General features: G+C 61.2%; 3 protein-coding genes and 2 long non-coding RNA genes across 5 annotated transcripts in view; 3 read left to right on the top strand and 2 right to left on the bottom strand.

The window, feature by feature from the left end:
• The first annotated feature begins 10009 nt into the window (after window positions 1–10009).
• On the top strand, window positions 10010–12616 carry ZNF526 (zinc finger protein 526). Its single transcript, XM_033084428.1, has 4 exons — window positions 10010–10307; window positions 10392–10490; window positions 11143–11550; window positions 12594–12616. Exons 1-4 carry the CDS (start codon window positions 10010–10012, stop codon window positions 12614–12616), a joined length of 828 nt encoding a protein of 275 aa, XP_032940319.1.
• On the bottom strand, window positions 12561–15089 carry ZNF576 (zinc finger protein 576). The gene is made up of 3 exons (XM_033084427.1): window positions 15064–15089; window positions 14614–14714; window positions 12561–13472 (listed from the first exon to the last, which is right to left on the bottom strand). Exons 1-3 carry the CDS (start codon window positions 15087–15089, stop codon window positions 12682–12684), a joined length of 918 nt encoding a protein of 305 aa, XP_032940318.1. The 3' UTR covers window positions 12561–12681.
• Window positions 15090–16419: 1330 nt separating this feature from the next.
• On the top strand, window positions 16420–17591 carry LOC117010199. The gene is made up of 3 exons (XR_004420583.1): window positions 16420–16441; window positions 16806–16918; window positions 17117–17591. It is a non-coding gene; the product is annotated as an uncharacterized LOC117010199 (long non-coding RNA).
• A 106-nt stretch (window positions 17592–17697) lies between these two features.
• CADM4 (cell adhesion molecule 4) overlaps window positions 17698–27744 on the bottom strand; it is a 28819-nt gene continuing 18772 nt past the window's right edge. The window contains exons 4-9 of the mRNA XM_033084509.1: window positions 27332–27466; window positions 25863–26027; window positions 24713–24803; window positions 22967–23136; window positions 20406–20534; window positions 17698–17873 (exon numbers count right to left, since the gene is read on the bottom strand). Coding sequence (XP_032940400.1) covers window positions 17767–17873; window positions 20406–20534; window positions 22967–23136; window positions 24713–24803; window positions 25863–26027; window positions 27332–27466 — 797 coding nt within the window. The 3' untranslated portion in view covers window positions 17698–17766. The remainder of the gene's footprint in view (window positions 17874–20405; window positions 20535–22966; window positions 23137–24712; window positions 24804–25862; window positions 26028–27331; window positions 27467–27744) is intronic.
• On the top strand, window positions 17935–18596 carry LOC117010213. Its single transcript, XR_004420588.1, has 4 exons — window positions 17935–18013; window positions 18275–18319; window positions 18350–18429; window positions 18568–18596. It is a non-coding gene; the product is annotated as an uncharacterized LOC117010213 (long non-coding RNA).

Genomic DNA, 27744 nt, shown 5'->3' with positions numbered 1-27744 from the left:
CGCCCCCTCCCCCGCGGCTCCAAAAGGAAAAAAAAATTTTTTGGAGGTTCCTTTTTATAGCCCAGGGTGGGGGAGGGGCTTGGGGAGGCCCCTCCCCCATCCCCCCCTCGAATTTCCTCTTTTTTCTTGGGTGTGGAAATCGGGGTGGGGGAGGGGCGGGATTGACCAATCTGATTTTATTTTATTTTATTTTATTCTATTTTTATTTTATTTTATTTTATTTTATTCTATTTTTATTTTATTTTATTTTATTTTTTTCTATTTTATTTTTTTTATTTTATTGTATTTTATTTTAATTTATTTTACTTTAATTTATTTTCATTTTATTTTATCTTATTTAATCCTAATTTAACTTTATTGTATTTTATCTTATTTTATATTATTTAATTTTAATTTAATTTACCATTTTATTTTATTTAATTTCATTTCATTTTTATTTCATTTAATTTTGTTTCATTTTAATTAATTTATTTTAATTTTTTATTTATTTTATTTATTTAATTTTTATTTTATTTTTAGGGGGTGGGGGAGGGGCGCAGAATCCACCAATCACAATCCATTTAATTTAATTTAATTTTTATTTATTTTATTTCATTTTTATTTTCAATGGGGTGGGGGAGGGGCAATAAATAAATGGGGGAGGGGCTCAGAGGAGGAGGGGGAGGGGCACCAACACCGCCAGCAGCGGGGGGAGGGGCGACCAAAAGGGGGCGGAGCTTGAAACCCCCGGGGGGCCGCGCGGGGGAGGGGCCGTGACCGGAAACGCGGCGGGGGGGGGAGGGGCGGCGCAGCCGGGAGGGGGAGGGGCCGCGGGAGCTTCTGTCCCCTCCCCCCCCACGGCCACGTCACCGCCGGGGGCCACCAAGATGGCGCCGGGCGTGGGGGTGACGTCACTTCCTGTTTTGGGGGCACTTCCGGTGGTGCCATTTCTGCTGGCGTCACTTCCTGTGACGGCATCCAGACTGTTCAATATGGCGCCGGGTGTTGATGTCACATCACTTCCTGTTTGAGGATCACTTCCTGTGCTTGCACTTCCTGTTTTGGGGTCACTTCCGGTGATGTCACTTCCTGTGCTGACATCCAGGTGGTTCAAGATGGCGCCGGGTGTTGATGTGACACCATTTTCTCTTTCGGGGGCACTTCCGGTGGTTCCACTTCCTGTGATGCTATTTCCTGTGACGTCACTTCCTGTGATGGCGTCCAGGCTGTTCAATATGGCGCCGGGGGTTGAAGTGACATCACTTCCTGTTTGAGGATCGCTTCCTGTGGTGCCACTTCCCGTTGTGAGGTCACTTCCGGTGGGGTTGCTTCCGGTGTTGACATCAAAATTGTTCAAGATGGCACCGGGGGTCGAGGTGACGCCATTTTCTGTTTCGTGGGCACTTCCGGTGGGGGAACTTCCTGTTTTAGGGTCACTTCCTGTGGTTCCACTTCCTGTGATGGTGTCCAGGCTGTTCAAGATGGCGCCGGGGGTTGGTGTGACGTCACTTCCTGTTTGAGGGCCACTTCCTGTGTCTGCACTTCCTGTTGTGGGGGCACTTCCGGTGATGTCACTTCCTGTGCTGACATCTAGGCTGTTCAAGATGGCGCCGGGTGTCGACGTGACGTCACTTCCTGTTTGAGGATCACTTCCTGTGCTTGCACTTCCTGTTTTGGGGTCACTTCCGGTGGTGCCACTTCCTGTGATGGCGTCCAGGCTGTTCAAGATGGCACCGGGGGTTGGTGTGACATCACTTCCTGTTTGAGGGTCACTTCCGGTGGTGCCACTTCCTGTTGTGGGGTCACTTCCGGTGGGGGCGTTTCCGGTGCTGCCACTTCCGGTGGAGCCCTCCCGGCTGTCCAAGATGGCGCCGGCGCAGTCGGGGGCCACCGAGGGGCCCGGGGTGGCCACCAGGAGTTTGTCACTTCCTGGGGTCACGGGGTCAGATGTCACTGAGGTTACCATGGTGGTGGCACTTCCGGTGACGTCATTGGTGTCCCCAAACCCCCCTGTGATACTCGGATCTGCTGTCCCCTCCATGGCTACTAAATGTCCACTGGTGGCCACCAAGACTTTGTCACTTCCTGGGGTCACGGGGTCAGAGGTCACCAAGGTCACCGCGGGGGTGGCACTTCCGGTGACGTCATCGGTGTCCCCGGAGCAGTTGGTGGCACCTGGGGCTGCCGAACCCCCCGTGGCCACCAAATCCCCCGGGGTGGCCACCAGGATTTTGTCACCTCCTGGTGTTGTGACACTTAAGGCCGCCTCGGTGGTGGCACTTCCGGTGACGTCATCATTGTCCCCAAACCCTCCGGTGACGCTCGGATCCTCTGTCCCCTCTGTGGCTACTAAATCCCCAGGGGTGGCCACCAAGACTTTGTCACCTCCTGGGGTCACGGGGTCAGAGGTGACAGCAGTGGTGGCACTTCCGGTGACGTCATCGATGTCCCCAAATCCTCCTGTGACACTCGGGTCCTCTGTCCCCTCCGTGGCTACCAAATCCCCTGGGGTGGCCACCAGGACTTTGTCACCCCCTGAGGTCACGGGGTCAGAGGTCACCAAGGTCACCGCGGGGGTGGCACTTCCGGTGACATCGGGGACCCGGCCCAGAACGTCCCCGGAGCAGTTGGTGGCACCTGGGGCTGGTGAGACCTCGGTGGCCACCAAACCCCCTGGGGTGGCCACCAAGATTTTGTCACTTCCTGGGGACGTGGCGGCCATTGTCACCTCGGTGGTGGCACTTCCGGTGACGTCATCAATGTCCCCAAATCCTCCTGTGACACTCGGGTCTGCTGTGCCCTCTGTGGCCACCAAATCCCCCGGGGTGGCCACCGAGTCACCTGGAGTGGCCACCAAGACGTTGTCACTTACTGGGTCAGAGGTCACCGAGGCCACCATGGTGGTGGCACTTCCGGTGACGTCATCGGTGTCCCCAAACCCTCCGGTGACGCTCGGATCTTGTGTCCCCTCCATGGCTACCAAACCCCCAGGGGTGGCCACCAAGATTTTGTCACCCCCTGGGGTCACGGGGTCAGAGGTCACCGAGGTCACCGTGGTGGTGGCACTTCCGGTGATGTCATCGGTGTCCCCAGAGCAGTTGGTGGCACCTGGGGCTGCCGAACCCCCCGTGGCCACCAAATCAGCTGGGGTGGCCACCAAAATTTTGTCACCTCCTGGGGTTGTAGGGTCAGAGGTCACCGTGGTGGTGGCACTTCCGGTGACGTCATCAATGTCCCCAAACCCTCCGGTGACACTCGGATCTGCTGTCCCCTCCATGGCCACCAAGTCCCCACTGGTGGCCACCAGGATTTTGTCACCTGCTGGGTCAGAGGTCACTGAGGCCTTTAAGGTGGTGGCACTTCCGGTGACGTCATCGATGTCCCCAAATCCTCCTGTGACACTCGGATCTGCTGTCCCCTCCATGGCCACCACATCCCCAGGGGTGGCCACCAAGTCACCTGGAGTGGCCACCAGGATTTTGTCACTTCGTGGGGTCACAGGGTCAGAGGTCACCAAGGTCACCACGGTGGTGGCACTTCCGGTGACGTCATCGATGTCCCCAAAGCCACCGGTGACACTCGGATCTTGTGTCCCCTCTGTGGCCACCAAATCCCCCAGAGTGGCCACCAGGATTTTGTCACTTCCTGGGGTCACGGGGTCAGAGGTCACCGTGGTGGCGGCACTTCCGGTGATGTCATTGATGTCCCCAAATCCACCGGTGACACTCGGATCTGCTGTCCCCTCCATGGCCACCACATCCCCCGGGGTGGCTACTGAGTCACCTGGAGTGGCCACCAAGACTTTGTCACCTCCTGGGGTTGTGGGGTCAGAGGTCACTGTGGTGGTGGCACTTCCGGTGACGTCATCAATGTCCCCAAATCCTCCTGTGACACTCGGGTCCTCTGTCCCCTCTGTGGCTACTAAGTCACCCGGGGTGGCCACCAAAATTTTGTCACTTCCTGGGGACGTGGCGGCCGTTGTCACCTCAGTGGTGGCACTTCCGGTGACGTCATCGATGTCCCCAACCCCTCCTGTGACACTCGGATCCTGTGTCCCCTCTGTGGCCACCAAATCCCCAGGGGTGGCCACCAGGATTTTGTCACCTGCTGGGTCAGAGGTCACCGAGGTCACCACGGGGGTGGCACTTCCGGTGACGTCATCGGTGTCCCCAGAGCAGTTGGTGGCACCTGGGGCTGGTGAGACCTCGGTGGCCACCAAACCCCCTGGGGTGGCCACCAAAATTTTGTCACCTCCTGGGGTTGTGACACTCGAGGCCACCTCGGTGGTGGCACTTCCGGTGACGTCATCGCTGTCCCCAAACCCTCCTGTGACACTCGGGTCCTGTGTCCCCTCTGTGGCCACCAAATCAGCCGGAGTGGCCACCAAAATTTTGTCACTTCCTGGGGTCATGGGGTCAGAGGTCACTGAGGTCACCGCAGGGGTGGCACTTCCGGTGACATCATCGGTGTCCCCAAATCCTCCTGTGACACTCGGATCTGCTGTCCCCTCCATGGCCACCACATCCCCAGGGGTGGCTACTAAGTCACCATTGGTGGCCACCAAGATTTTGTCACTTCCTGGGGACGTGGTGGCCATTGTCACTGTGGTGGTGGCACTTCCGGTGACGTCATCGCTGTCCCCAACCCCTCCGGTGACGCTCGGCTCCTCCGTGGCCACCGAACCCCCCGGGGTGGCCACCAGGGCTCTGTCCTGGCAGTCCGGGGGGGGTGGGGGAGGGGCGGTGGGAGGGGGGGGTGGGGGGAGGGGCGGCGAAGGGGCAGCGGGAATTGGGGGGGGGTGGGGGAGGGGCGGGGGCGGAGAGGAGGGCGGGGCTCAGAGCTGGGGGGGAGGGGCAAAAAAAAATAAAGGGGGGGAGGGGTTAGAAATGGGGAGGGGGAGGGGCGGCTCTATAGAGACCCCTCGGGACCCCTCCCCCACATTACAGAGACACAGAGACCCCTCCCCCCATAGAACCCCCCATAGAACCCTATAGGGACCCCTCCCCCACCCTATAGAACCCTTTAGGGACCCCCCCCCAGACCCCTCCCCCCATACAGAGACCCCTCAGGGCCCCTCCCCCACTTATAGAGACCCCCAGACCCCTCCCCCATCCCATAGGACCCCTCCAGACCCTATAGGGACCCCTCCCCCACCACAGAGACCCCTCCCCCAAATAGAACCCCATAGGGACCCCTCCCCCACCCTATAAAAGACCCACAGACCCCTCCCCCACCCCATAGAACCCCCCAGACCCTTTAGAGACCCCTCCCCCCCTTTTAGAGACCCACAGACCCCTCCCCCATCCTACGGAGACCCAGAGACCCCTCCCCCACCATAGGGACCCCTCCCCCACCCCATAGGACCCCCCCAGGCCCTTTAGGGACCCCTCCCCCACCTATAAAGACCCCTCCCCCACTCCCCAGACCCCATAGGGACCCCTCCCCCCCTATAGAGACCCAGAGTCCCCTCCCCCACCCCATAGGACCCCCCAGGCCCTTTAGGGACCCCTCCCCCACCTATAAAGACCCAGAGACCCCTCCCCCAAACCCTACAGGACCCACAGCACCCATGGGACCCCTCCCCCACCCCATAGGACCCCCCAGACCCCTTAGAGACCCCTCCCCCCCTATAGAGACCCACAGACCCCTCCTAGAAGCCCCCAGACCCCATAGAGACCCCTCCCCCACCATAGAACCCTGTAGGGACCCCCCATCCCCCACAGTACCCAAGGGACCCCTCCCCCACCCCATAAAACCCCCCCAGACCCTCTAGAGACCCCTCCCCCACTACAGAGACCCAGAGACCCCTCCCCCACCCCCCCAGACCCCATAAGGACCCCTCCCCCACCATAGAACCCTTTAGGGACCCCCCCGTCCCCCACAGCACCCATGGGACCCCTCCCCCCCCCCGCCCCTCCCCCCCTCGTACCCCACAGGACCCCCAGTCCCAGCAGCACCTCAGCCCCTCCCCCACAGCCCCCAGACCCCCCACAGCACCCAAGGGACCCCCACCCCTCCCCCCCCCGCCCCTCCCCCACCCCTCGTACCCCACAGGACCCCCAGTCCCAGCAGCAGCCTCGCCCCCCTCGGCTCCATCCCGGATTTTGGGGTCCGTCCCCCCCCCTCCCCCCCCTTTTATCCCCTCCCCCACCCCCACAATTCCGGCCCAGGGCTGTGGGGGAGGGGCCGCGGCCCAGCCCAGGAATGTGGGGGAGCCGCCCCCGCCCCCACCCCAATCAATTATGGGCACCCCAAAAACGGGGCCCCGCCCCCACCTCTGCCCCAGTGACCCCGGGGTGGGGGAGGGGGAATTCGGGGCCTGACCTCAAAAATTTGGGGTTCCGGGTTCAGAATTTGGGGTCACGACCCCCGGATTTGGGGTCATGACCCCCGGATTTGGGGTCACGACCCCCGGATTTGGGGTTTGGTCCCAGAAATTTGGGGTTCTCCTCCCCCACCCCCGTTAATTTGGGGTCCCCTCTGTCCCCAGATCCCAAAAATTTGGGGTCCTGAATCATCAATTTGGGGTCCCCCCACATCCTGACCTCAAAAATTTGGGGTCCCCCAATCCCTAACTCAAAAATTTGGGGTCTTGGTCCCAAAAATTTGGGGTGCTGGGTTCAGAATTTGGGGCCCTGGTCCCATAAATTTGGGGTCTCCCTGTCTTGGCCCCAAAAATTTGGGGTCTCCCTGTCCCCAGATCCCAAAAATTTGGGGTCCCCCCAAAATCCCAACCTCAAAAATTTGGGGTTCTGGTCCCAAAAATTTGGGGTCCCGGGTCCAGAATTTGGGGTCCCCCATTCCCAGCCCCATTAATTTTGGGGTCCCCCCACATCCTGACCTCAAAAATTTGGGGTCCCCCTGTCTTAATTCCAAAAATTTGGGGTTCTGATCCCCGGATTTGGGGTTCTGGGTCCAGAATTTGGGGTCCTGACCCCAAAATTTTGGGGTCCCTCTGTCTCGGCCCCATTAATTTGGGGTCTCCCTGTCCCCAGATCCCAAAAATTTGGGGTCCCCCCACATCCTGACCTCAAAAATTTGGGGTCTTGGTCCCATAAATTTGGGGTCTCCTTGTCCTTACCCCAAAAATTTGGGGTCTCCCTGTCGCCAGACCCCCGGATTTGGGGTCCCCCCACATCCTGACCCTATAAATTTGGGGTCTTGGTCCCAAAAATTTGGGGCCCTGGGTCCAGAATTTGGGGTCCCCCCTGTCTTGGTCCCAAAAATTTGGGGTCAGGACCCCCCGGATTTGGGGTTCTGGGTTCAGAATTTGGGGTCCTGGTCCCATAAATTTGGGGTGTCCCTGTCCCAGCCCCATAAATTTGGGGTCCCCCGATATCCTGACCCCAAAAATTTGGGGTCTCCCTGTCCTAATCCCAAAAATTTGGGGTCAGATTTGGGGTCCTGGGTCCTGAATTTGGGGTCACGACTCCCGGATTTGGGGTCCCCCTGTCCCCAGATCCCAAAAATTTGGGGTCCCCCAAAATCCCAACCTCAAAAATTTGGGGTCTTGGTCCCAAAAATTTGGGGTCCCGGGTCCAGAATTTGGGGTCCCCCCTGTCTTGGTCCCAGAAATTTGGGGTCTTGATCCCCGGATTTGGGGTTCTGGGTTCAGAATTTGGGGTTCCCCAATCCCAGCCCCATTAATTTGGGGTCCCCTCTGTCCCCAGATCCCAAAAATTTGGGGTCTCCCTGTCCCCAGATCCCAAAAATTTGGGGTCCTGACCCCCAGATTTGGGGTCCCCCTGTCTTGGCCCCATTAATTTTGGGGTCCCCCAATCCCAGCCCCATTAATTTTGGGGTCCCCTCTGTCCTAATCCCAAAAATTTGGGGTCCTGACCCCCGGATTTGGGGTCCCCCGAATCCCAACCCCAAAAATTTGGGTTTCTGGTCCCACAAATTTGGGGTCTCCCTGTCTTGGCCCCATTAATTTGGGGTCCCCCCACATCCTGACCCCAAAAATTTGGGGTCTCCCCGTCCTAATCCCAGAAATTTGGGGTCAGGACCCCCCGGATTTGGGGTTTTGGGTCCAGAATTTGGGGTTCCCCAAATCCCAACCTCAAAAATTTGGGGTCTTGGTCCCATAAATTCAGGGTCTCCTTGTCCTTACCCCAAAAATTTGGGGTCAGATTTGGGGTCCTGGGTCCTGAATTTGGGGTCACGACCCCCAGATTTGGGGTCCCCCTGTCTTGTCCCCATTAATTTGGGGTCCCCCCACATCCTGACCTCAAAAATTTGGGGTTCTGGTACCAAAAATTTGGGGTCCCCTCTGTCCCCAAACCCCAAAAATTTCGGGGTCCCCCAAATTCCCCCCCCCCCATTTTTGGGGGTCCCTTCCCCCCCTCCCCCCCAATTTTATTTTTGTTTTTTTTTTCCCCCTCCCCCCCTATTTGGGGTCTTTCACCCCCCCATTTTTGGGGTCTCTTTTCCTCCCCTCCCCCAATTTTTGGGGGCTCCCCTCCCCCCCTCATTTTTGGTTTTTTTTTTCCCCTCCCCCCAATTTTGGGGGTTCCCCTCCCTCCCCCATTTTTGGTTTTTTTTTCCCCTCCCCCCTCCCCCCATTTGGGGTCTTTCCCCGTCCCCTCCCCCCCCTCATTTTTGTTTTTTTTTTTTTTTTCCCCTCCCCCATTTTTGGGGTCTCTTTTCCCCTCCCCCCTCCCCCATTTTTGGTTTTTTTCCCCTCCCCCATTTTTCGGGGTTTCCCCTCCCCCATTTCTGGGGTTCCCCTCCCCCATTTTTGGTTTTTTTTTCCCCTCCCCCCTCCCCCATTTTCGGGGTTTCCCCTCCCCCCCATTTTTGGGGTTTTTTTCCCCTCCCCCCTCCCCCATTTTCGGTTTCCCCTCCCCCATTTTTTGGGGTTTCCCCTCCCCATTTTTGTTTTTTCTCCCCTCCCCCCTCCCCCAATTTCGGTTTCCCCTCCCCCATTTTTTTGGGGTTTCCCCTCCCCCATTTTCGGTTTCCCCTCCCCCTCCCGCCCCAGTTTCGCTCCCGGGGGCGGAAAATTTTTTTCCTCCCTCCCCTCCCCCACCCATCACGTGACAACCCCCAAACAACATCACGTGTCCCCCCCACGTGACCCCTCCGCGCTTTTTTTTTCCATTTTCCCGCCAGGTGGCGCTAAAAGCGCGGTGGGCGTGGCTTGGGCGTGGTTTAATGATGGAGGGGGCGTGGTTTGGGGCAGGCCCCGCCCCCCCGCGCCTGCGCAGAGCGGGAGCGGCGGCGGCGGCTCCGGGAGCGGCTCCGGGCGGTGAGAGCGGCCCCGGGGGGGGAGGGGGAGGGGAAAAGGGAGCGCGGGGCATTGTGGGAGCGGGGGGGGGGGGAGGGGAGGGCGCCCCCCAGCGGGGAGAGAGGAGCGCGCCCCTCCCCCCCCCCACCACGGCAAAGGGGGCGCGGGGCATTGTGGGATGGGGGGGGATGGGGAGGGGGTGGGGGAGGGGCGTGGGGTGGGATAATGAAGGGGGGAGGGGGGTGAAGGGTGGGGGAGGGGCTTGAAAATTGGGGGAGGGGCCTGAGGGGTGGGGGAGGGGCTTGGGTGGGTTAATGAGGGGGGAGGGGCCTGAAATTTGGGGGAGGGGCTTGGGTGGGATAATAAGGGGTGGGGGAGGGGCATGGGGTGGGATATTGAGGGGGGAGGGGCTTGTGCGGTTGGGGGAGGGGCTGAGAGAGTGGGGGAGGGGCTTGAAAATTGGGGGAGGGGCCTGAGGGGTGGGGGAGGGGCCTGGGGTGGGATAATGAGGGGGGGAGGGGCTTGAAGGTTGGGGGAGGGGCCTGAAATTTGGGGGAGGGGTCTGAGGGGTGGGGGAGGGGCTTGGGAAAGGGGGAGGGGCTTGGGTGGGATAATGAGGGGTGGGGGAGGGGCCTGAATTTTGGGGGAGGGGCTTGGGGTGATGGGAGGGGCCTAAAGGTTGGGGGAGGGGCAGAAAATGTTGAGAGGGGTTTGTGAGGTGGGGGGAGGGGCTTGGGTGCCAAGGGATGGGGCTGGGGGCGAGGTGGGCGTGGCCTAACCGAGGTGGGCGTGGCTCCACATAATATGGGCGTGGTCAGCGTGTTATGGGCGTGGCCTGGCTGGTGTGGGCGTGGCCCCATGCAATGTAGGCGTGGCTCGACTGGGAGTGGGCGTGGTTTGATGGATGTGGGCGTGGCCATGCCGGGAATGGGCGTGTCCCTCTCTGAGGTGGGCGTGGCCCCCAGGGCGGCCATGATGGCGGCCGGGCGGGGCCCGGGGCAGGACGGAGCCTTCGAGGAGGAGGAGGAGGAGGAGGAGGAGGAAGAGGAGGAAGAGGAGGAGGAAGAGGAAGAGGAGGAAGAAACGGCGGCAGCACCCGGGGGTGAGCGGGGGGAGGGGCGTGGTTTGGGTGGGGGAGGGGCTAACAGTGATGACGTCACTCCTAAAGCCCCGCCCCCTCCCTTAGCCCCGCCCCCGGACGATGACTCCGCCTCCGAGGCCGCCTCGGTGACGTCATCATCGGGGGACAGCCCCTCCCCCCCGCCCTCGGCCAATGGCTGTGCAGGTAACGCAGCCCCTCCCCCACCCCCACAGCCCCTCCCCCACCCTCATGAACCACTCCCTTAAAAACCTCAAAAAAATTTCTCAAAAATCTCAAAAAAAAATTTCTAAAAATCTAAAAAAATCACAAAGAACTCACCAAAAAATTCCCCAAAAATCTCAAAAAAAAAATTAAGAAAATGAAAATAATTTTAAGTAAAAAAAATCCCAAAAATACCTTCAAAAATCTCCAAAAAAATCACAAAAAAATCCACAAAAATCCCCAAAAAAACTTCTCCAAAAAAAATCCAAAAAAATCCCAAAAACAACCCAAAACCGTTAAAAAAAATCCCTAAAAAATCACAAAAAAATCACAAAAAAAATCCACAAAAAAAATCCACAAAAATCCCCAAAAAACACCAGAAAAAATCCCAAAAAATTCCTAAAAAATAATTTTAAAACTCCCCCTCCCCCCAACCCCTCCCCCACCCCCCATAACCCCTCTCCCCCCTCATTAACCCCTCCCTTAAAAATCCTAAAAAAAAAATCACAGAAAAATCCCAAAAACACCAAAAAAAATCCCAAAAAATTCCTAAAAAATAATTTTAAAAATCCCCCTCCCCCACCCCCCATCACCCCTCCCCCACCCCCATTTTAACCCCTCCCCTCCCCCACAGGACCCCGGAGCCGCCCGCAGGGTGAAGACCCTCGACCCTTCCCGGAGCCTGGAGGGGGAGGGGACAGCGAGGGTGGGGGAGGGGCCTCTCACGGCGCAGGGGGCGGTGGGGGAGGGGCAGCAGGGGGTGGGGGAGGGGCGGAGGATTGGCACCGCTGCCCCGAGTGCGGCCGCGCCTTCGGCACCTCCCGCGCCCTCAAGGTTCACCGCAGCTACCACGTGGGCAGGAAACGCCCCCAAGCCCCTCCCCCAATGGGCGTGGCCAGGCCTAACCCCTCCCCCACCCCTCCCCCACCCTCCCAATGCCCCTCCCCCCCGTTCAAATTCCACTACATCTGCGCCGAGTGCGGCCTGGGCTTCGCGGCGCCGGCGGCGTTGGGCGCTCACCGCTGCGACCGCCACGGCTGGCGCCGCCGCCGCCGCAGCCCCTCCCCCACCGCCGACCCCTCCCCCACCCCCGCCCCTCCCCCGCCGCGCCGCGCCGCCCCTCCCCCGCCGCCCGCGGCGCTGTTCCGCTGCACCGAGTGCGCCGGCGCCTTCGGGCTGGTGGCCGAGCTGCACGAGCACTACATGCTGCACGCGCGGGGGGAGCTGTGAAACGGGGGGAGGGGGGGGTGGGGGAGGGGCGCGGGGGGTGGGGGAGGGGCGGGGTGGGGCGGCGGAGTCGGTAACAGGAAGTGATGTCACAGGGTGTGGGCGTGGTGGTGTGGTGATTGATGAGGGTTTGATGTTAAGCTCCGCCCACCCTGTTGGTGACGTCACACGGAGCGGCCAATCGGAGCTGGGGGGGTTTCCCCGCCTTTTCTTGCTAAGCCCCGCCCACAGCAGTGACGTCACAAAGGTGTGGCCAATCAGGAATTGCTTCATTTCCCGCCATTTCCTCTTTAAGCCCCGCCCCAATGACGTCACACCCAGGGTGTGGTTTATTACCTTTGATGCTCCGTCCCTTCCCCTTTAAGCCCCGCCCCCAGCCTCTCTTTCACCTCAGTGACGTCACAACCCTGCAGCCAATCAGGGACTGGTTTGTTGCCCTTGAGGCTCCGCCCCTTCTGCTCTAAGCCCCGCCCCCAAGCCTCTCTTTCACTTTAATGACATCACACCCATGCAACCAATCAAAACTCGCTTTATTTCCCGCCATTTCACCTTTAAGCCCCGCCCCCGAGCCTCTCTTTCACCTCAATGACGTCACAATCCTACAGCCAATCAGAACCTGCTTTATTTCCCGCCTTTTTCCCTTTAAGCCCCGCCCTTTCCACTCTAAGCCCCGCCCCCAAGCCTTTCACCTCAGTGATGTCACAACCATGTGACCAATCAGGAACCGCTTCATTTCCCACCATTTTAATTTAAGCCCCGCCTCTTCCGCCCCAAGCCCCGCCCCCTCAGAGCTCCTTTTCTCCCACCAATGACGTCACAACTCTCGACCAATCACAACCCGCTTTATTCCTCTTTTAGCCCCGCCCCTTTCACCCCGATGACGTCACAACCGCACGACCAATCAGGACCCGCTTTATTTCCCGCCTTTCCACTGAAGCCCCGCCCCTCAGAGCTCCCCGCGCGCGTGCCGGATGTAATGGCGGTGCAGCGCCCCCTCGCGGGCGAAGGCGCGGCCGCACTCGGTGCAGGCCAGAGGGGGCGTGGCCGCCGGAATGGGCGTGGCCTGCACACCGGAAGTGGGTGTGGACATGACCGGAAGTTGCTTGGATTTCACACCGGTTGTAGGTGTGATATTGGCTTGGAGGGGCGTGGCCTGCACACCGGAAGTGCTTGTGGGTAGGACCGGAAATGGTGCGGCCTTGGCACCGGAAGTGGACGGGGTGAGGACCGGAAGTTGCCTGGACTCAGCACAGGAAGTGGGCGGGGTGAAAACAGGAAGTGCCTTTGTTTTGCCACCGGAAGTGGGTGCAGCAAGGGCCGGAAGTGCTCTGGTTTGGGCACCGGAAGTGGGTGGGGTTATGACAGGAAGTTGCCTTGTTTTGGCACCGGAAGTGGGTGTTGCCATTACCGGAAGTGCCCTGGTTTTAGCCCCAGAAGTGGGTGTCGCTATGACCGGAAGTTGCCCGGGTTTTGGACCGGAAGTGGGTGTAGCTATGACCGGAAGTGCCCTTGTTTTGGCACCGGAAGTGGGCGGGGCGAGGGCGTGGCCGCGCTGGTGGCGCAGCAGCGCGGGGGAGGAGCCGAAGGGGCGGGCGCAGACGAAGCAGACGAAGAGCGCCCCCCGCAGCGCGGCCGCCGCGAAGTCCCGCGGGTGCTGGCGCTTGGCGTGGCGGGCGGCAAACGCCGCGTCCGGGAACGTGATCAGGCAGCGGCGGCAGCGGCGCGAGCCCAGCCGGTCTGGGGGAGGGGACACGGGGACACTGGGACACCCAAAGGGACACGGGGACAGTGGTGACACCAACAGGGACACCCCCAGGGATGACGCTGGGACCCCCCCCAAAGGGACACGGGGACACTGGGACACCCCAGGGAGACCCCCAGGGACATGGGGACAGTGGTGACACCCCAGGGGACACTGGGACATCCTTGGGGACACCCAAAGGGACATGGGGACATCCCAGGGACACGGGCAGGGACATGGGGACACCCAAAGGGACACGTGGAGACCCCCAGGGACATGGAGGTGACACCTGGGGGTGACACAGGGACACCCAAAGGGACCCCCCAGGGACATGGGGACACCCACAGGGACACCCAGAGGGACACAGGGACCCCTCCAGGACCCCTCAAAGGGACATGGGGACGGTGGTGACACCCCCAGGGACATGGGGACATCTCCAGGGATGGCACTGGGACACCCCAAGGGGACACTGGGACATCACAGGGACACCTGAAGGGAGATGGGGACAGCGGTGACAAACCCAGGGACACCCAAAGGGACACAGCCAGGACATGGGGACACCCTGGGGCCACCCTTAGGGACAAGGGGACAGTGGTGACACCCACAGGGACACAGGGACATCCCCAGGGATGGCACTGGGACACCCAAAGGGACTTGGGGACACCCAAAGGGACACGGGGACAGCGGTGACACCACCAGGGACAGCAGGGACACCCTGGGGACACCCGAAGGGACACGGGGACAGCAGTGACACCCCAGGGATGGCACTGGGACACAGGGGTGACACTGGGACCCCTCCAGGACCCCCAAAGGCACACGGGGACAATGGTGACACCCTAGGGACACCAAAAGGGACACCCTGGGGATGGCACTGGGACATGGAGGTGACACAGGGACACCCCAGGGACCCCAAAGGGACACAGGGACACCCTGGGGACACGGGGACCCCTCCCAGGACCCCCCAAAGGGACCCAGGGACAATGGTGACACCCCCAGGGACACCCAAAGGGACCCAGGGACACCCCAGGGACACTGGGACCCCTCCAGGACCCCTCAAAGGGACACGGGGACACCCTGGGGACACCCAGAAACCCCCCCCAACCCCCGCCCCCCTCCCGCCGCCCCTCCCCCACTCACACACGGGCCCTTTGAGCCGCGGCCCGGGGGGGCTCCCGAGGGCCCCTCCCCCCCCTTCTCCTTCCTCCTCCTCCTCCTCGTCCTGGGGGCGCCGGGGGCGGCTCCGGTGGGGGGAGGGGAGCGCCGGGGGGGGCGGCGGCGGCTCCGGGAGCGGCGGCGGCGGCTGCGACATCCCGGGGGGCTGGGGGAGGGGAGATCGGGGGGGTCACGGGGGATGGAGCGACCCCAGACCCCCCCTCGGGTCCATCCGGGGGTCCCGAATCCCCCCCGGAGCCCCCAAAATCCGCCCCGCCCCCCCCGCGCCCCTCACTCGCTGTCGCGGCCGCGTCGCGCCCCCCCCCCCGGCGGCGGCGACTTCCGGCTTCCGGTGCGACCCGAGGGGAACTTCCGGTTCCGGTGTGAGCCCCGCGCGGCGCTTCCGGTTCTAAAGCGCGGCGTGGCCACGCCCACTGCGCTGCGCCGCGGGGTGACGTCATGGGCGGCCAATCAGAAGAGAGGGGCGGGGTTTCAGTGCGCAGAGGGGGCGGGGCTTGGCGGGGATTGCGCGGGAAACGCTCCCAGTTCAAACCAGCGCTCCCAGTTCAAACCAGCGCTCCCAGTACGGCCCGGGGGGCTCCCAGTGCGGCCTGGAGACCCCAAACTCCCGCCTGAGCCTCTCCCAGCCCCTCCCAGTTCATCCCAGTCCCTCCCAGTCCCTCCCAGTCTCTCCCAGTCCCCTCCCAGTTCATCCCAGTTCCCTCCCAGTCCATCCCAGTCCCTCCCATTCGCTCCCAGTCCCTCCCAGTCCATCCCAGTTCATCCCAGTTCCCTCCCAGTCCCTCCCAGTCCATCCCAGTCCCCCCTAATCCCCTCCCAGTCCATCCCAGTTCCCTCCCAGTCCATCCCAGTTCCCTCCCAGTCCCATCCCAGTCCCCCCCAGTCCCCTCCCAGTCCATCCCAGTTCCCTCCCAGTCCCTCCCAGTTCCCTCCCAGTCCCTCCCAGTTCCCTCCCAGTCCCTCCCAGTCCCTCCCAGTCCATCCCAGTCCTTCCCAATCCCCTCCCAGTCCCTCCCAGTCCCCTCCCAGTCGCTCCCAGTTCATCCCAGTCCAGCCCAGTCCCCCCCAGTCCCCTCCCAGTCCCTCCCAGTCGCTCCCAGTCCCTCCCAGTCCATTCCAGTCCCTCCCAGTCCCTCCCAGTCCAACTCAATCTCCTCCCAGTTCCTCCCGGTTTATCTAAATCCCCTCCCATTCCCTCCCAGTCCCCTCCCAGTTCATCCCAGTCCAGCCCAGTCCCCCCCAGTCCTTCCCAGTCCCTCCCAGTTCGCTCCCAGTCCATCCCAGTTCCCTCCCAGTCCCCCCCACTCCCCCCCAGTCCCTCCCAGTCCATCCCAGTCCAGCCCAGTACGAATCGGGGGTTTGTTTATTGCGTATCAAAGGTGGTTAAAATGTTATTTACAGCCACACCTGCGGAGGGGGGCGGGGCCTCGCCCGGCCACGCCCCTATGACGTCACGCCCATCCCCCTCTTTAAATTGTGCGCGGGGACACGGCCACGCCCCTCCCCCACCCCTGCCCCTCCCCCACCCCCCCTCCCCCCTCATGGCTTTGATTTTGGGGGGGACCCAAAGCTGAGCCCCTCCCCCACCCTGGGGCTGAGCCCCTCCCCCCCCTCGTGATGTCCCCAGAGCTGTCCCCTCCCCCCACAGGTGTGCCCAGGTAACCCCAGACACCCTCAGGTACCCCCAGGTGTTCCCCAGGTGTGCCCAGGTGTGTCCTAGACACTCCCAGGAACCCTCAGGTGTGTCCCAGGTGTGCCCAGGTGTATCTGAGGTACCCCCAGGTGTGCCCAGGTAACCCCAGACACCCTCAGGTACCCCCAGGTGTATCCCAGGTACCCCCAGGTGTGCCTCAGGTAAGCCCAGGTGTGTCCTAGACACTCCCAGGAACCCTCAGGTGTGTCCCAGGTGTGCCCAGGTGTCCCTTAAGTACCCCCAGGTGTCCTCAGGTGTTGCTCAGGTAACCCCATAAACTCCCAGGTGTGCCCAGGTGTCCCCCAGGTGTCCCTTGAGTACAGCCAGGTGTGCCCAGGTACCCTCAGATATCCCTTAGGTACCCCCAGGTGTATCCCAGGTGTATCTCAGACACCCCCAGGTACTCCCAGGTGTCCCTCAGGTGTGCCCAGGTGCACCCAGGTGTGTCCCAGGTGTCCCTCAGGTGTGCCCAGGTGTATCCCAGGTACCCCTAGATAACCTCAGGTGTGTCCTGAACACCCCCAGGTACATCCAGGTGTGCCCAGGTGTCCCTCAGGTACCCTCAGACACTCCCAGGTACCCCCAGGTGTCCCTCAGGTGTCCCTTAAGTACACCCAGGTATGCCCAGGTGTGCCCAGGTATCCCTTAGACGTCCCTCAGGTGTCCCCAGGTGTATCCGAGACACCCCCAGGTGTGCCCAGGTGACCCTTAAGTACCCTCAGGTGTGCCCAGGTAACCCCAGACACCCCCAGGTGTTCTCCAGGTGTGGCCCAGGTATCCCTTAAGTACACCCAGGTGTGCCCAGGTACCCCCAGGCGTATCCTAGATACCCCCAGGTGTTCCCAGGTGTCCCCCAGATAACCTCAGGTGTGTCCTGGACACTCCCAGGTACCCCCAGGTGTCCTTTAAGTACCCCCAGGTGTATCCAAGACACCCCCAGGTGTGCCCAGGTAATCCCAGACACTCCCAAGTGTCCCTCAGGTGTGCCCAGGTGTATCTCAGGTGTCCCTAGGTGTATCCAAGACACCGCCCAGATGTCCCCAGGTGTATCTGAAGTACCCCCAGGTGTATCCCAGGTACCCCCAGGTGTACCCAAGTGACCCTTAAGTACCCCCAGGTGTATCCTAGGTACTCCCAGGTGTGCCCAGGTGTATCTCAGGTGTGCCCAGGTGCATCCAAGACACCCCCAGGTACCCCCCAGGTATCCTTTAAGTACCCCCAGGTACCCCCAGACACCCCCAGGTGTATCCCAGGTGTGCCCAGGTGTCCCTTAGGTACCCCCAGGTACCCCCAGGTGTGCCCAGGTGTCCCTCAGGTACCCCCAGACACCCCCAGATGTCCCCAGGTACCCCTAGGTGTGCCCAGGTATGCCCAGGTGTCCCCAGGTGTCCCCAGGTGTGCCCAGGTGTCCCCACCCCTCCCCCTCAGATGAAGAACTCCTCTTTGCGTTTGGCGCCGTCGCCGCCCAGGAACGCCTCGCGCGCCTCGCCGTGCTCCTCCAGCTCGCTGGCCTCGTGGGTCAGGTATGAACCTGGGACAGGTAAAGGGACAGGTGAGACAGGTGTGAGAGGTAAGGGACAGGTGAGACACACAGGGACAGGTGTGACAGCAAAGCCTCGCCGTGCTCCTCCAGGCCGCTGGCCTCGTGCGTCAGGTATGAACCTGGGACAGGTGAGATTGAACAGGTGAGACAGGGACAGGTGAGGGGACAGGTGAGATACAGACAGGTGAGACAGGGACAGGTGTGACAGGTGAGGGGACACAAGGTGGCCTCGTGCGTCAGGTATGAACCTGGACAGGTGAGACAGGTAAAGGGACAGGTGAGACACACAGGGACAGGTGAGATGGGACAGGTGTGACAGGAACGCCTCGCGCGCCTCGCCGTGCTCCTCCAGCCCGCTGGCCTCGTGGGTCAGGTAAGAACCTGCACAGGTGAGACAGGTGAGACAGGTAAAGGGACAGAACACACAGGGACAGGTGAGTTATGGACAGGTGTGACACAGACAGGTGTGACAGCAAAGCCTCGCCGTGCTCCTCCAGCCCGCTGGCCTCGTGGGTCAGGTATGAACCTGGGACAGGTGAGACAGGTCAGACACAGGTAAGGGGGCAGGTGAGACAGGGACAGGTGGAACAGGGACAGGTGTGACAGGTGAGGGGACACAAGGTGGCCTCGTGCGTCAGGTACGAGCCTGGAACAGGTGAGAGAACAGGTGGGACAAGGACAGGACAGGTGGGACAGGTGAGACAGGGACAGGTGTGGGACAGGTGAGGACACGGCCAGGACAGGTAGAGACACCTGAGGACACACCTGGGGACAGGTGGGACAGGTGTGGGGACAGGGACAGGTGAGGACACACACACATCACACACAGCACACCTGCCACAGGTGAGGCCACGCCCACCCACAAAGCCCCGCCCCTTTTCTGGCTCCACCCCTCCAGTACAACATGATATCACCCCAGACGCCAAACCACGCCCCTTTCCTAAAGCCCCGCCCCTTCCTCATTAAGCCCCACCCCTTTCACTGAAGCTCCGCCCCCTCTATTTAGCTCCGCCCACCCTTCTGGCTCCACCCCTCCATTAAAGCAATGACGTCACCCCAGACTTTAAACCACGCCCCTTCTCTGAAGCCACACCCCATTTCCCAAAGCCACACCCCTTTCCCATTAAATCCCACCCATTTTATGAAGCTCCACCCCTTTTATTTAGCCCCGCCCACCCTTCCTTGGCTCCACCTCTCCATTAAACCATTACATCACCCCAGACTTTAAACCACGCCCCTTCTCTGAAGCCACACCCCTTCCACAAAGCCACACCCCTTTTCTATTAAGCCCCACCCATTTCGAAGCCACGCCCCTTTTATTTAGCCCCGCCCACCCTTTTCTGGTTCAATTCTCCCATTAAAGCAATGACATCACTCCAGACGTCAAACCCCGCCCCTTTCTTTCGAAACCACGCCCCTTCCCCAAACCACACCCATCTCCCCGAGGCCCCGCCCCCTTTATTTAAGCCCCGCCCACCTTTCTGTCAGACAGAGCAGTGACATCACTCCCAAACATTAAACCACGCCCCTTTCCCCAAACCACACCCCCTTCCCCAATACCCCGCCCCTTTAGGAAACCACGCCCCCTTTCCCGAAGCCCCGCCCCTTTCTTTAGCCCCGCCCACCCTTTCCTGCTTCCACTCCTCCATTAAAGCAATGATGTCACCCAAGACTTTAAACCACGCCCCTTTTCCCAAACCACACCCCATTCCCCACGAAGCCCCGCCCCCTTTCCCGAGGCCCCGCCCCCTTTATTTAAGCCCCGCCCACCTTTTTGCCTGACGGAGCAGCAGAGCAATGACATCACTCCCAAACATTAAACCACGCCCCTTCCCCAAAGCCCCGCCCCATTTATGAAACCCCACTCCCTTTCCCCGATGCCCCGCCCCTTTAGGAAGCCCCGCCCCTTTCCCGAGGCCCCGCCCACCTTTCTACCTCACAGAACAGCAGAGCAATGACATCACTCCCAAGCATTAAACCACGCCCCTTCCCCAAAGCCACGCCCCACTTATGAAACCACACCCCCTTCCATAGGCCACGCCCCCTTTTTAGGAAGCCCCGCCTACCTTTCTGCCGGACGGAGCAGCAGAGCAGTGACATCACTCCCAAACACCAAACCACGCCCCTTCCCCAAAGCCACGCCCCACTTATGAAACCACACCCCCTTTACCCGATGCCCCGCCCCTTTAGGAAGCCCCGCCCCTTTCTTTAAGCCCCGCCCACCTTTCTGCCGGACGGAGCAGCAGAGCAATGACATCACTCTCAAACATTAAACCACGCCCCTTTTCCCAAACCACACCCCATTCCCCCGAAGCCCCGCCCCTTTCCCCGATGCCCCGCCCCTTTAGGAAGCCCCGCCCCCTTTTTAAAGCCCCGCCCACCTTTCTGCCGGACGGAGCAGCAGAGCAGTGACATCACTCCCAAACATTAAACCACGCCCCTTCCCCAAAGCCACACCCCATTTCCCAAAACCACACCCCCTTTTCCTGGCCCCGCCCCTTTTCAGGAAGCCCCGCCCACCTTTCTGTCTGACGGAGCAGCAGAGCAGGGCCCCGAGCAGCAGCAGCAGCAGCACCACCAGCAGCGCCAGGGCCCCGCCCACCACGGCGAACGGCCCCGCCCCCTGCGCCGCCACCACCGCACCTGGGTCTGGGGGGGACACGTGGGGGGACAGGTGAGTCCCAGGTACCACCAGGTGTGCCCAGGTGAGCCCCAGGTGTGTCTTAACCACCCCCAGATGTGTCCTATGTCAGTCCCAGGTGTGCTCAGGTGTGCCCAGGTGAGTCCCAGGTACCCCCAGGTGTGCCCAGGTGTGACCCAACCACCCCCAGGTGTGCCCAGGTGTGCTCAGGTGAGTCCCAGGTGAGTCTCAGGTGTGTCTAAACCACCCCCAGGTGTGTCCCAGGTGTGCTCAGGTGTCCCCAGGTGAGTCCCAGGTACACCCAGGTGAGCTCAGGTGTGTCCCAGGTGTGTCTTAACCATCCCCAGGTGTGCCCAGGTGTGCTCAGGTGAGTCCCAGGTGAGTCCCAGGTGTGTCTTAACCACCCCCAGGTGTGTCCCAGGTGTACTCAGGTGAGTCCCAGGTGTGTCCAGGTGTGTCTGAACCATCCCAAGGTGAGCTCAGGTGTGTCTCAACCACCCCCAGGTACCCCCAGGTGTGCCCCAGGTGTGCTCAGGTGAGTCCCAGGTGTGTCTAAACCACTCCCAGGTGTGTCCAGGTGTGTCCCAGGTACCCCCCAGGTGTGATCCAACCACCCCCAGGTGTGTCTTAATCATCCCCAGGTGAACCCAGGTGTGTCTTAACGACACTCAGGTGAGACCAGGTGTGTCCCAGGTGTGCCCAGGTGTGCCCAGGTGCCCCCAGGTGTGCCCACATGTGCTCAGGTGTATCCCAGGTGTATCCCAACCCCCTCCAACCCTCCCCAGGTATCCCCAGGTGTCCCCAGGTGTACTCAGGAGTATCCCAGGTTTGCTCAGGTGTATCCCAACCCCCTCCAACCCTCCCCAGGTGTGCTCAGGTGAGTCTCAGGTGAGTCCCAGGTGTGTTCCAACCCCCTCCAACCCTCTCCAGGTGAGTCCCAGGTGCCCCCAGGTGTGCTCAGGTGAGTCCCAGGTGTATCCCAACCCCTCCAGGTGTGTCCCCAGGTATGTCCCAGGTGTGTCCCAGGTGTGTCCCCATTCCCCTAGGTATCCCCAGGTGTGCCCAGGTGTATCCCAGTTGTGTCCCCATCCCTCTAGGTGTACTCAGGTGTGTACCCAGGTGTGCCCAGGTGTGCCCAGGTGCACTCACCATACACCACCAGCACGTAGGTGTCCGTGGCCCTCCCGTGGGCGTTGCCCACCTGGCAGGTGTGTGCCCAGGTGTGTCCCCAGGTGTGTCCCCATCACCCCAGGTGTACTCCAGGTGTGCTCAGGTGTATCCCAACCCCCTCCAACCCTCCCCAGGTGTATCCAGGTGTGCTCAGGTGTGTCCCAGGTACCCCCAGGTGTGTCTCAACCACCCCCAGGTGTGCTCAGGTGTGCTCAGGTGTGTCCCAGGTGTGTCCAGGTGTGTCCAGGTGTGCTCAGGTGTGCTCAGGTGTGTCCCAGGTGTGTCCAGGTGTATCCAGGTGTGCTCAGGTGTGCTCAGGTGTATCCCAACCCCCTCCAACCCTCCCCAGGTGTGCCCAGGTGTGTCCCCATTCCCCCAGGTGTGCCCACATGTGCCCAGGTGTGCCCAGGTGAGTCCCAGGTGTATCCCAACCCTTCCAGGTGTGTCCCCAGCTGCCCCCAGCTGCCCCCAGGTGTATCCCAGGTGTCCCCAGGTGTCCCCAGGTATCCCCAGGTGTTCACTCACCATACACCACCAGCACGTAGGTGTCCGTGGCTCTCCCGTGGGCGTTGCCCACCTGGCAGGTGTGTGCCCAGGTGTGTCCCCAGGTGTGTCCCCATCACCCCAGGTGTGCCCAGGTGTGTCCCAGGTGTGTCCAGGTGTACTCCAGGTGTGCTCAGGTGTATCCCAACCCCCTCCAACCCTCCCCAGGTGTGCCCAGGTGTGTCCCCATCCCCCCAGGTGTGCCCAGGTGTATCCCAGGTGAGCCCAGGTGTGCCCAGGTGTGCCCAGGTGTGCCCAGGTGTGCCCAGGTGTGTCTTAACCACCCCCAGGTGTATCACAGCTGTATCCCAGGTATCCCCAGGTGTGTCCCCATCACCCCAGGTATCCCCAGGTGTACCCAGGTGTCCCCAGGTATCCCCAGGTGTGCCCAGGTGTGTCCCAGGTGTGTCCCCAGGTGTATCCCAACCCTCCCCAGGTGTGCCCAGGTGAGTCCCAGGTGTATCCCAACCCTTCCAGGTGTGTCCCCATCCCCCTCAGGTGTACCCAGGTGTCCCAGGTGTCCCCAGCTGCCCCCAGGTGTGCTCAGGTGAGTCCCCAGGTGTGCCCCAGGTGTGTTCACTCACCATACACCACCAGCACGTAGGTGTCCGTGGCTCTCCCGTGGGCGTTGCCCACCTGGCAGGTGTGTGCCCAGGTGTGTCCCCAGGTGTGTCCCCATCCCCCCAGGTGTCCCCAGGTGTGCCCAGGTGTGCCCAGGTGCACTCACCATACACCACCAGCACGTAGGTATCTGCAGCTCTCCCGTGGGCGTTGCCCACCTGGCAGGTGTAGGTGCCGTTGTCCTGCGGCCCCAGCGCCGGCAGCGTCAGCCGCTCGCCCTCGGCCCGGGCCCGCACAGGTAACGACTCGTTCCCGCGGCTCCAGGTGACTGTGGGGCTGGGGAGGGGTCAAAGGGTCAGCCAGGTGTGCCCAGGTGTGCCCAGGTGAGTCCCAGGTACTCCCAGGTGAGCCCCAGGTGTATCCCAGGTGTGTTCCTATCCCCCCAGGTGTGCTCAGGTGTGTCCCAGCCACTCCCAGGTGAGCTCAAGTGTCCCACAGGTGAGTTCAGGTAACCCCAGGTGTGCTCAGGTGTGTCCCAGGTGTGTTCCCATCCCCTTCAGGTGTGCCCAGGTGTGTCCCAGGTGAGCTCCTATCACCCCAGGTGAGCTCAGGTGTGTCCCAGGTGTGTCCCAAGTGAGCTCAGGTGTCCCACAGGTGAGTTCAGGTAACCCCAGGTGTGTTCAGGTGTGCCCAGGTGAGCTCAGGTGTGTCCCAGGTGAGTTCCCATCCCCCCCCCAGGCAGCGTCAGCCGCTCGCCCTCGGCCCGGGCCCGCACAGGTAACGACTCGTTCCCGCGGCTCCAGGTGACTGTGGGGCTGGGGGGGGACAGGTGAGACCAGGTGAGTGCTCAGGTACACACAAGTGAGCTCAGGTGTGTCACAGGTGAGCTCAGGTGTGCCCAGGTGTGTCTTAACCACCCCCAGGTGGGCTCAGGTGTGTCCCAGGTATCCCCAGGTACCCCCAGGTGTGTCCCAGCTGAGCTCAGGTGTGTCCCAGGTGTGCCCAGGTGTGTTCAGGTAACCCCAGGTGAGCTCAGGTGTGTCCCTCAGGTGTGTTCCTATCACCCCAGGTGTGCTCAGGTGAGTCCCAGGTGAGCTCAGGTGTCCCACAGGTGAGTTCAGGTAACCCCAGGTGAGCTCAGGTGTGTCCCAGGTGTGTTCCCATCCCCCCAGGTGAGCTCAGGTGTGTCCCAGGTGAGTTCCCATCCCCCCAGGTGTGTCCCAGGTGTGTTCAGGTGAGTCCCAGCCACTCCCAGGTGAGCTCAAGTGTCCCACAGGTGAATTCAGGTAACCCCAGGTGTGTTCAGGTGTGTCCCAGCCACTCCCAGGTGAGCTCAGGTGTCCCACAGGTGAGTTCAGGTAACCCCAGGTGTGTTCAGGTGTGCCCAGGTGTGTCCCAGGTGTGTTCTTATCCCCCCAGGTAACCCCAGGTGTGTCCCAGGTGAGCTCAGGTGTGTCCCAGGTGAGCCCCAGGTGAGCTCAGGTGCCCCCAGGTGTGGCTAGGTGTGTCACAGGTGAGTCCCAGGATTCTCAGGTGTGCCCAGGTGTGTTCCCATCCCTCCCAGGTGCCCCCAGGTGTATCTCAGGTGTATCCCAGGTGTCCCCAGGTGTCCCCAGGTGTCCCCAGGTGTATCTCAGGTACCCCCAGGTGTGTTCCCATCCCCCCCAGGTGTCCCCAGGTGTATCTCAGGTGTCCCCAGGTGTCCCCAGGTGTGTTCAGGTGTGTCCCCAGGTGTGTCCCCTCCCCCCTGTCACTCACCGGGGGTTCCCGCTGGCCGCACAGGTGAGCACCAAGGTGTGCCCAGGTGTGTTCCTATCCCCCCCAGGTGTATCCCAGGTATCTCAGGTGTGTCCCCAGGTGTCACCAGGTGTCCCCAGGTGTGTTCAGGTGTGTTGTTTCCCCTGTCACTCACCGGGGGTTCCCGCTGGCCGCACAGGTGAGCACCAAGGTGTCGCCCTCGCGCAGAACGCTCTGGGAGGGGACGATGCGGGCGGAGGGGGGGTCTGGGGGAGGGACAGGTGAGACACAGGTGAGACACAGGTGAGACACACCTGGGATGTCCCCAGTGCTCCCAGTGCCTCCCAGTCCCTCCCAGTCCATCCCAGTCCCTCCCAGTTCCCTCCCAGTCCCTCCCAGTTCATCCCAGTCCCTCCCAGTCCATCCCAGTTCCCATTAACAAACCGCCATTGTCTCTCTGTCTCCCCCTGGTGGCGCCTTTGGGAACTGCGCCCTGTTCCCAGTGCCTCCCAGTCCCTCCCAGTGCCTCCCAGTCCCTCCCAGTCCCTCCCAGTCCATCCCAGTCCCTCCCAGTAACTCCCAGTCCCTCCCAGTGCCTCCCAGTGCCTCCAAACTGGGCTCCAGCCCTCTCCCAGTGCCTCCCAGTAACTCCCAGTAACCCCAAACTCAACACCAGTATAAACCAGTAACCCCCACTCCCCTCCCAGTCCATCCAAGTTTGTCCCAGTCCCCTCCCAGTCTATCCCAGTGCACTCCAATCCCATCCCAGTCCATCCCAGTACAAACCAGTAACCCCAAATCCATTCCCAGTCCCTCCCAGTCCCCTCCCAGTTGCTCCCAGTCCCTCCCAGTCCCTCCCACTTCCATCCCAGTTTATCCCAGTCCCTCTCAATCCCCTTCCAGTCCATCCCAGTCCATCCCAGTCCCTCTCTATCCCCTCCCAGTGCCTCCCAGTAACTCCCAGTGTGTCCCAGTCCATCCCAGTTCCATCCCAGTGCCCCAATACAAGCCTATAACTCCATCCCAGTCTATCCCAGTTCATCCCAGTCCCTCCCAGTCCCTCCCAGCGCCCCCAAACTGGGCTGCAGCCCTCTCCCAGTGCCTCCCAGTCCGTCCCAGTCCCTCCCAGTCCATCCCAGTAACCCCCAGACTGGGCTCCAGCCCTCTCACAGTGCCTCCCAGTAACTCCCAGTTCATCCCAGTCCCTCCCAGTGGCACCCAGTGCCTCACAGTCCCTCTTAATCCCCTCCCAGTCCCTCCCAGTCCCCCCAGTGCCCCCAGTGCCCCCAGTCCCCTCCCAGTGCCCCCAGTGCCCCCAGTCTCACACTGCACGTCCAACTGGTACTGCGTCAGGCGCCGCTGGCCCCGCCCCAGCGCCGGGTGCGAGGCCTCGCAGGTGACGACGGCGCCGTGGTCGCGGCGCTCGACCGGGAGGCGCAGCACGGAACTCTGGGAGAACACCTTGCCGTGCTGCAGGTGAGAGCTGGCACCTGGGACAGGTAAAATACACCTGAGATACACCTGGGACAGGTACAGGTGAGATAGAGACACCTGGGACAGGTAACACTGACACTGAGCTCTGGGAGACACCTTGCCGTGCTGCAGGTGAGAACTCGCACCTGGACAGGTAACAGACAGGTGAGATACACCTGGGACAGGTAACAGACAGGTAAAATACACCTGGGACAGGTACAGGTGAGATACAGGTGAGTTATGGACAGGTAACACTGGCACGGAACTCTGGGAGACACCTTGGGGTGCTGCAGGTGGGAGCTGGCACCTGGGACAGGTAAAATACACCTGAGATAGGTACAGGTGAGATAGGGACAGGTAACACTGGCACGGAGCTCTGGGAGACACCTTGGGGTGCTGCAGGTGGGAACTCGCACCTGGGACAGGTAAAATACACCTGAGATACACCTGGGACAGGTAAAATACACCTGAGATACACCTGGGACAGGTACAGGTGTGATACAGGTGTGATAGAGACACCTGGGACAGGTACAGGTGAGACATGGACAGGTAACATTGGCACGGAGCTCTGGGAGACACCTTGGGGTGCTGCAGGTGGGAACTCGCACCTGGACAGGTAAAATACACCTGAGACAGGTGAGACACACCTGAGATACACCTGGGACAGGTACAGGTGTGTACAAGTGTCTCAGGTGAGTCTCAAGTGTGTCCCAGGTGTCCCCAGGTGAGTCCCAGGTGTGTCCCTCCCCCCCAGGTGTATCCAGGTGTGTTTCAGGTGTGGCCAGGTGTCTCAGGTGTCCCCAGGTGAGTCTCAGGTGTGTCTCAGGTGTGTACAAGTGTCTCAGGTGAGTCCCAGGTGTATCCAGGTGAGTTCCAGGTGCCCAGGTGTGTCTCAGGTGTGTCCCAGGTGTCTCCAGCTGTCCCAGGTGTGTCCCTTTCCCCCCAGGTGTATCCAGGTGAGTCTCAGGTATCCCCAGGTGTGTCTCAGGTGTGTCCCCAGGTGTGTCCCTCCCCTCAGGTGAGCTCACCTGGCAGCTCCCGGCGGTCCCGGTACCACCTGAGCGTGGCCAGGGGTCGCGCTCGGGGCACCACACAGGTGTGCCCAGGTGTGTCCCCAGGTGTCCCCAGGTGTGCCCAGGTGTCCCCAGGTGTGCCCAGGTGTGTCTCAGGTGTCCCCAGGTGTGCCCAGGTGTGTCTCAGGTGTCTCCAGGTGTGTCCCCAGCTGTCCCCAGGTGTGTCCCTCCCCCCCAGGTGTGTCTCAGGTGTGTCCCCAGGTGTGTCCCTCCCCCCCAGGTGTGTCCCTCCCCCCAGGTGAGCTCACCTGGCAGCTCCCGGCGGTCCCGGTACCACCTGAGCGTGGCCAGGGGTCGCGCCCGGGGCACCAGACAGGTGAGCTCCAGCTCCCCCCCCTCCACCGCCAGCGCCGACGCCTCCACCTGCGGCTCCTCGGGGGGCACTGACAGGTGAGAGACAGGTAAGGGACAGACAGGTGAGAGACAGACAGGTGGGACAGGTGAGACATGGACAGGTGAGATTGGACAGGTGAGACAGGTGAGACAAGTGAGACATGGACAGGTGAGATACAGACAGGTGAGATCAGGTGGGACAGGTGAGACAGGGACAGGTGAGATCAGACAGGTGAGACAGGTGAGATCCAGGTGAGATGCAGGTGAGGGCCAGGTGAGATCCAGATGAAATCCAGGTGAGATCCAGGTGAGGGTCAGGTGAGACAGG

Source organism: Catharus ustulatus, chromosome 39 (assembly GCF_009819885.2).
Source record: "Catharus ustulatus isolate bCatUst1 chromosome 39, bCatUst1.pri.v2, whole genome shotgun sequence".
In the NCBI taxonomy this organism is placed as follows: Eukaryota; Metazoa; Chordata; class Aves; order Passeriformes; family Turdidae; genus Catharus; species Catharus ustulatus.
Note: the sequence above shows the minus strand (reverse complement) of the source record. Positions and strands in the feature narration are given on the sequence as shown.